The sequence below is a fragment of the Canis lupus genome, chromosome X, assembly GCF_003254725.2.
Source record: "Canis lupus dingo isolate Sandy chromosome X, ASM325472v2, whole genome shotgun sequence".
Lineage (NCBI taxonomy): Eukaryota > Metazoa > Chordata > Mammalia > Carnivora > Canidae > Canis > Canis lupus.
In genome coordinates, this window is record NC_064281.1 from 44,244,681 (window position 1) to 44,253,467 (window position 8,787).

The following is an 8,787-nucleotide window of genomic DNA, read 5'->3' on the forward strand; positions in this document are numbered from 1 at the left end:
CACCCCTAGCCCTGCTAGCATTAGGCATGCCTTGCTGCCAGCACTTGATGCCCTGAGCCCTCTCTCTCCAAGAGAGCAGGCTGAAATAGGGAACACACCTTACCCACCTACACCTCCTATGCTGTTACTCTCCATGAGCATCTTCCACCCACTGTGCTGAATGGGTTGCCTGCTCTGTAGTTACCTGTGAGGTTTCCAAGTTTTGTGAGCCAGCAACCAATGTCATGAGTTTTGAAACTTCCTCTCCCCAAAACTCCACCACCCAGCATTTACCTGCTGTTGGCCCTTGATTCCAGGACCCCTTCTCCCTCAAAAGGGCCTGCTTTTGCCCCTGAATTGAGATTACCCTTTTCCAGGGTTACTACTTATACAATGAATTTTTGATGAATAAAATTAAAATGTTGACTTTATTGTGTTTTATTTCTTAACATCCTGTGGGTTTCAATCGAGGTAAAAGGTTTGTGGTTTGCTGTCGTCTACTTGAAGTTGGGATATCAAGGGGTAACTTGTAATCTAAATTTTTTGTAAGTGCTGTTCACACTGTTTTGTTTTGTTTTTGCTTTTGCTATTTAATCAACCTCTTTTGGGGTAGTTGTTTGGTAAGTTTGAACAACTACGCAGACACCACTGCCACCATCATCCCAGAATGTCCGTCACCTAATATCCTTAGTATGTATGTATGTATTTTTTTTGAAATGGTGCTCACATGGGAGGATTGTGAGAATTTCTTTTTTTAAGATTTTATTTATTTGTGAGAGACACAGAGAGAGAGGAGAGACAGAGGCAGAGGGAGAAGCAGGCTCCATGCAGGGAGCCAATGTGGGACTCGATCCCAGGACTCCAGGACCACACCTTGGGCTGAAGGCAGGTGCTAACTGCTGAGCCACCCAGGGATCCCCAATATCCTTAGTTTTTAAAAATATTCTATCTCCACTTAGTTGTTTCCCCACTCTGACGATAAACATTTTCTGTAGTTAGTCCTTTTTAGAACTTATTAGCTCTCATAACAATACAAAGGATTTCATCTGCACTGAGAGTAAAATGGGGAAAAAAATCTTGGAAGAGACCTAAAATCTATTGGGCATCCCATTAAGAATGTTGGAGGTAAGAGAAATATTTCTACAATGTCTATTTATTAGCTCACAGTTCTGTAGGTCACAAGTACATGTGTGGCACACCTTTGTTCCTTGTTCAGTGTATCACAGGGTGAAATAGGTGTTGGGCAGGTGGTGTTTCTTTGTAGAGACTGAGGAGAAGTCCACTGCGCCACGCTCATTTGGGTTATTGGCAGAATTCGGTCCCACTCTCAGCTCCTAGAGGCTGCCTGAAGTTCCTTGTCACAGGGACCCCTCCAGACACCCTCTCATGCTTGAGTCTCTCAGGAGGTGCCCATTTTAAGGGCTCACCTGGAGGAGGCGGGGCAAGATGGCGGAAGAGTAGGGTCCCCAAGTCACCTGTCCCCACCAACTTACCTAGATAACTTTTAAATCATCCTGAAAAGCCTACGAATTCGGTCTGAGATTTAAAGAGAGAACAGCTGGAATGCTACAGCGAGAAGAGTTTGCGCTTCTATCAAGGTAGGAAGATGGGAAAAAAAAATAAAAGAAATACAAAAGCATCCAAGGGGGAGGGGCCCCCAGGAGGAGCCGGGCTAAGGCCCCCGGGGAGTGCCCCCAGGACAGGAAAGCCCAGGCCCAGAGAAGCAGGAGCTTTACCAACCTTCCCGGAGGGAAAGGCGCTTGCAGGGAGCTCCAGGCAGGATCCCAGGAGGGGCAGGGATGGCCTCAGGTTCCCAGGGGCACTAACAGAGGAACTGCGCCCCAGGGGAGAGCGCGCCACACAGCGCGGGCTGAGCTCCCTAAAGACCTGGAGCACGCGCCGGGAGGGTCCCCACCCCCCAGCAGCTCCTGCGGTTCAGGCAGCGGGTCCACGTGGAGGGGGCTGCGGGGCCCGGGAGCGCAATTCCAGCGGTGCAGGCCCCAGAGCCCAGAGCGCTGGGGGACACAGTCCAAGATCCAGCACTCCCCCCGGGACAGGCAGAGGCTTGGGAGGACACAAGACAGCAAAGACGCTCCTGCCGTTGGGCGGCCCTGAGCTGTGCAGATAGGCACCCCACGCCCCCGGAGCATCCAGGCCCCTGCAGAATGGGAGCTGCGGTAGTTACTGCTGGAGCTGACTCCAGAGCTGGAGAGCTGGCCGCTGCCACTGTTGTTGTTCTTCCTGGTGTCACCTTGTACCTGGGACTGAGCAGGGGCCTCACAGGATAAGCAGCTCCCACTGAGCCGTGCACCTGGCAGGGGGCTGGGCAGCTCCCCCAGGTGCACACACCTGAGAATCAGCACAGCAGGACGCTCCCCCAGAAGACCAGCTAGAAGGACAGGGGAAAAGCAAGTTATTGACCAAGCAGCAATGGGAAGTTCCAGGGGAAGCTGAGGGATTAACAGTATGTAGAATCAGAGGATACTCCCCCTTGTTTTTTGTTTTCTGTTTGTCCCCCCCCTTTTTTCTCTCTTTTTCTCCTTTTTGCAATACAACTTGTTTTTGTCCACTTTGCACTAAGCAAAATGACTAGAAGGAAAAGCTCACCACAAAAGAAGGAATCAGAAACAGTACTCTCTCCCACAGAATTACAAAATTTGGATTACAATTCAATGTCAGAAAGCCAATTCAGAAGCACAATTATAAAGCTACTGGTGGCTCTAAAAAAAGGTATAAAGGATTCAAGAGACTTCATGACTGCAGAATTTAGATCTAATCAAACCGAAATTAAAAATCAATTAAATGAGATGCAAACCAAACTGGAGGTCCTAACAACGAGGGATAATGAGGTAGAAGAACTAGTGAGTGACATAGAAGACAAGTTGATGGCAAGGAAGGAAGCTGAGGAAAAAAGAGAAAAACAATTAAAATAACATGAGGATAGGTTAAGGGAAATAAATGACAGCCTCAGAAGGAAAAAAATCTACGTTTAATCTACGGGGGTTCCCGAGGGCGCCGAAAGGGACAGAGGACCAGAAAGTGTATTTGAACAAATCATAGCTGAGAACTTCCCTAACTGGGAAAGGGAAACAGGCATTCAGATCCAGGAGATAGAGAGCTTCCCCCTCTAAAGTCAATAAAAACCGCTCAACACCTCGACATTTAATACCAAAACTTGCAAATTCCAAAGATAAAGAGAAGATCCTAAAAGCAGCAAGAGGTAAGAAATCCATAACCTTTGTGGGGAGAAGTATTAGGATGACAGCAGACATCTCCACAGAGACCTACAGGCCAGAAAGGGCTGGCAAGATATATTCAGGGTCCTAAATGAGAAGAACATGCAGCCAAGAATAATTTATCCAGCAAGGCTCTCATTCAGAATAGAAGGAGAGATAAAGAGCTTCCAAGATAGGCAGAAACTGAAAGAATATGTGACCACCAAACCAGCTCTGCAAGAAATATTGAGGGGGACTCTGTAAAAGAAAGAGGAAGTCCAAGGAAATAATCCACAAAAACAGGGACTGAATAGGTATCATGATGACACTAAATTCATATCTTTCAATAGTAACTCTGAACGTGAGTGGGCTTAATGACCCCATCGAAAGGCACAGGGTTTCAGACTGGATAAAAAAGCAGGACCCATCTATTTGCTGTTTACAAGAGACTCATTTTAGACATAAGGACACCTATAGCCTGAAAATGAAAGGTTGGAGAACGATTTACCATTCAAATGGTCCTCAAAAGAAAGCAGGGGTAGCCATCCCTATATCAGATAAATTAAAGTTTATCCCAAAGACTGTAGTAAGAGATGAAGAGGACCACTATATCATGCTTAAAGGATCTATGCAACAAGAGGACGTAACAATCATGAATATTTATGCGCCGAATGTGGGAGCTGCCAAGTGTATCAATCAATTAATAAACAAAGTAAGTATGTTTATGTCTAAACATACTTAGACAATAATACACTGATACTGGGAGACTTGAACACACCACTTTCTACAATCGACAGATCTTCTAAGCACAACATCTCCAAAGAATACAAGAGCTTTAAATGATACACTGGACCAGATGGATTTCACAGATATTTACAGAACTTTACATCCAAACGCAACTGAATACACATTCTTCTCGAGTGCACACGGAACTTTCTCCAGAATAGACCACATACTGGGTCACAAATCAGATCTTAACTGATACCAAAAGATTGGGATCGTCCCCTTCATATTTTCATACCATAATGCTTTGAAACTAGAACTAAATCACAAGACGAAGTTTGGAAGGATTTCAAATAAGTGGAGGTTAAAGAGCATCCTGCTAAAAGATGAAAGGGTCAACCAGGGAATTAGAGAAGAATTAAAAAGATTCATGGAAACTAATGAGAATGAAGATACAACCGTTCAAAATCTTTGGGACACAGCAAAGGCAGTCCTGAGGGGGAACTACATCACAATACAAACATCCATCCAAAAACTGGAAAGAACTCAAATACAAAAGCTAACCTTGCACCTAAAGGAGCTGGAGAAAAAACAGCAAATAGATCCTACACCCAGCAGAAGAAGAGAATTAATAAAGATTCTAGCAGAACTCAACGAAATCGAGACCAGAAGAACTGTGGAACAGATCAACAAAACCAGGAGTTGGTTCTTTGAAAGAATTAATAAGACAGATAAACCATTAGCCAGCCTTATTAAAAAGAAGAGAGAAAAGACTCAAATTAATAAAATCATGAATGAGAAAGGAGAGATCGCCACCAATACCGAGGACATACAAACGATTTTCAAAACTTATTATGAGCCGCTATACGCCAATAAAGTAGGCAATATAGAAGAAACGGACGCATTTCTGGAAAATCACAAACTACCAAAACTGGAACAGGAAGAAATAGTAAACCTGAACAGGCTGATAACCCCGGAGGACATTGAAGCAGTCATCAAAAACCTCCCAAGACACAAAAGTCCAGGGCCAGATGGCATCCCAGGGGAATTCTATCAAACGTTTAAAGAAGAAACCATACCTATTCTACTAAAGCTGTTTGGAAAGATAAAAAGAGACGGAATACTTCCAAACTCGTTCTATGAGGCCAGCATCACCTTAATTCCAAAACCAGACAAGGACCCAACCTAAAAGGAGAATTATAGACCAACATCCCTGAGGAAAACAGATGCAGAAATTCTCAACAAGATACTAACCAATAGGATCCAACAATACATTAAGAAGATTATTCACCATGACCAAGTGGGATTTATCCCCGGGATGCAAGGCTGGTTCAACACTCATAAAACAATCAATGTGATTCATCATATCAGCAAGAGAAAAAACAAGAACCATATGATCCTCTCAATAGATGCAGAGAAAGCATTTGACAAAATACAGCATCCATTCCTGATCAAAACTCTTCAGAGTGTGGGGATAAAGGGAACATTCCTCAGCATCTTAAAAGCCATCTAGGAAAATACCACAGCAAATATCATTCTCAATGGGGAAGCACTGGGAGCCTTTCCCCTAAGATCAGGAACAAGACAGGGATGTCCACTCTCACCACTGCTATTCAACATAGGACTAGAAGCCCTAGCCTCAGTAATCAGGCAACAAAAAGAAATAAAAGGCATTCAAATTGGCAGAGAAGAAGTCAAACTCTTGCTCTTTGCAGATGACATGATACTCTACATAGAAAACCCAAAAGACTCCACCCCAAGATTGCTAGAACTCATACAGCAATTTGGCAGTGTGGCAGGATACAAAATCAATGCCCAGAAATCAGTGGCATTTCTGTACACTAACAATGAGACTGAAGAAAGAGAAACTAAGGAGTCAATGCCATTTACAATAGCACCCAAAGGAATAAGATACCTAGGAATAAACCTAACCAAAGAAGTAAAGGATGTATACCCTAAAAACTACAGAACACTTCTGAAAGAAATTGAGGAAGACACAAAGAGATGGAAAAATATTCCATGTTCATGGATTGGAAGAATTAATAGTGTGAAAATGTCAATATTACCCAGGGCAATTTACACGTTTAATGCAATCCCTATCAAAATACCATGGACTTTCTTCAGAGAGTTGGAACAAATCATCTTAAGATTTGTGTGGAATCAGAAAAGACTGCGAATAGCCAGGGTAATTTTAAAAAAGAAAACCATAGTTGGGGGCATCACAATGCCAGATTTCAGGTTGTACTACAAAGCTGTGGTCATCAAGACAGTGTGGTACCGGCACAAAAACAGACACAGAGATCAATGGAACAGAATAGAGAATCCAGAAGTAGACCCTCAACTTTATGGTCAACTAATATTCGATAAAGGAGGGAAAACTATCCACTGGAAAAAAACACAGTCTCTTCAGTAATTAGTGCTGGTAAAATTGGACATCCACATGCAGAAGAATGAAACTAGACCATTCTCTTACACCATACACAAACATAAACTCGAACAGATGAAAGGTCTAAATGTGAGTCAAGGTTCCATCAGAATCCTAGAGGAGAACATAGGCAACACCCTTTTTGAACTTGGCCACAGCAACTTCTTGTGAGATACATCCATGAAGGCAAGAGAAACAAAAGCAAAAATGAACTATTGGGACTTCATCAAGATAAGAAGCTTCTGCACAACAAAAGAAACAGTCAACAAAACTAAAACAGAACCTACAGAATGGGAGAAGATATTTGCATATGACCTATCAGATAATGGGCTAGTATCCAAGATCTATAAAGAACTTATTAAACTCATCACCATAGAAACAAACAATCCAGTCCTGAAATGGGCAAAAGACATGAACAGAAATTTCACAGAGGAAGACATAGACATGGCCAACACGCACATGAGAAAGTGCTCTGCATCCCTGGCCATCAGGGAAATACAAATCAAAACCACAATGAGATACCACCTCACACCAGTGAGAATGGGGGAAAATTAACAAAGCAGGACACAACAAATGTTGGAGAGGATGTGGAGAAAGGGGAACCCTCTTGCACTGTTGGTGGGAATGTGAACGGGTACAGCCACTCTGGAAAACTGTGTGGAGTTTCCTCAAAGAGTTAAAAATAGACCTGCCCTATGACCCAGCAATTGCACTTCTGGGGATTTACCCTAAAGATACAGATGCAGTGAAATGCCGGGACACCTGCACCCCAATGTTTATAGCAGCAATGTCCACAATAGCCAAACTGTGGAAGGAGCGTCGGTGTCCATCAAAAGATGAATGGATAAAGAAGATGTGGTCTATGTATACAATGGAATATTACTCAGCCATTAGAAACGAGAAATACCCACTATTTGCTTCGATGTGGAGGGACCTGGAGGGTATTATGCTCAGCGAAATTAGTCAATCAGAAAAGGACAATCATTATATGGTCTCATTCATTTGGGGAATATAAAAATTAATGAAAGAGAATAAAGGGAAATGAGAGAAAATGAGTGAAAATATCAGTGAGGGTGACAAAACATGAGAGACACCTAACTCTGGGAAATGAACAAGGGGTGGTGGAATGGGAGGTGGGCAGGGGGTTGGGGTGACTGGGTGATGGGCACTGAGGGGGGCATCGGTGGGATGAGCGCTGGGTGTTATGCTATATGTTTGCAAATTGAACTCCAATAAAAAAATTTAATAAAGAAAACAAGATGGTAAAAAACAAAAAACAAAAAAAATAAAAATAAAAATTAGGGCTCACCTGATTGGGCCTGGCCCACCCAGGATGACATCCTTATTCGAAGGTCTACCGATTTGGGACCTTAATACATGTGCCAAAATCTCTTTTCCCATGTAACGTAACATGGTCACAGGAGTGACGTCTGATCATGTTCACGGGCTCCTCTTATACTGAATGGGAGGGGAGTATATCAAGGTTGAGGGTCACTTGAAATCCTCTTTGAACTCCCCCTACCACAGCATGCCCTCTGGCCCCCAGTGATCCAGTCTGTCCCACAGACAAAATTCATTCAGTCCATCCCACAGTCTTCAAATGTCTCGTGGTATTATGGCAACAGCTCAAGTCCAAGAGCTCATCAAAACTGCACAGCTCAAAAGTCCAGAATCTCATGATCCCAGTCATCTAAATCAGGCATGGATGAGGTTCCTGGGTATAATCCATGCAATACAACTCCTGGGGCACAATCCGTCTGCAACTGAGGACTGGTGACACTAAAGTGACAAGCAATCTTCCCCAACACACAGTGGTGGGATGGGCATAGGATAGCAGCTAGAACATTCGGGTTTGAAAAGGGGGCAGGGATCGGAAGGCAGAAAGTAGTTTGGAAATCCAGCTGAGAGAACAGCAGACAGAATTCTTTGATAAAGTTTCAAAGCCTAGAATAATCCTTGGTTTTTATTATTTTTTAAGATTTTATTTATTTATGAGAGAGAGAGAGACAGAGACACAGGCAGAGGGAGAAGCAGGCTCCTCACAGGGAGCCCGGTGCGGGACCCGATCCCCAGACCCGGGATCACGTCCCAAGCCAAAGGCAGACGCTCAACCACCGAGCCACCTAGGCGTCCCAATCCTTGGTTTTTAAATTCCAGATCCGCACTAATACTCTGCTCAAGGCAATCTAGGTTTTTCCTATTATGCTACCCAAATTCTGCTACCTCCAACCTCTCCCTTTGCCATATATCCAAGTTTGTCATCTGTATCTTCTCCTTTCCACATAACCACAGGCAACAATCCTGTTAAGCTTTCTGCCACTACATAGCAGGAAACTGGAAGAAGGAATCCCCCTTCTTCCAGTTTCCAATAATCTGTCCCTCGCTTCCTTCTGAGCCCTCACCAGCCATATCCTCAAAGTTCAGATTTCTACTAATGGTCGGTCC

The 8,787-nt window shown here is 43.7% G+C and overlaps 1 protein-coding gene across 1 annotated transcript; it reads right to left on the bottom strand.

The window, feature by feature from the left end:
- Positions 1-218: 218 nt before the first annotated feature.
- LOC125754597 (uncharacterized) lies at positions 219-7,794 on the bottom strand. Its single transcript, XM_049107059.1, has 2 exons — positions 7,652-7,794; positions 219-2,368 (listed from the first exon to the last, which is right to left on the bottom strand). The coding sequence occupies exons 1-2, from the start codon at positions 7,680-7,682 to the stop codon at positions 1,785-1,787; spliced, it is 615 nt and encodes a 204-aa protein (XP_048963016.1). The 5' UTR covers positions 7,683-7,794; the 3' UTR covers positions 219-1,784.
- Between the last annotated feature and the right edge of the window lie 993 nt (positions 7,795-8,787).

Excerpts from the sequence above, each read along its gene's own strand:
- LOC125754597 (XM_049107059.1), bottom strand. The coding sequence starts at position 7,682 with ATGTCATCCTGGGTGGGCCAGGCCCAATCAG. Across the intron at positions 2,369-7,651 it reads GGTGGGCCAGGCCCAATCAG|CTGGTCTTCTGGGGGAGCGT; the intron begins GTGAGCCCTAAT and ends CTGTCCTTCTAG.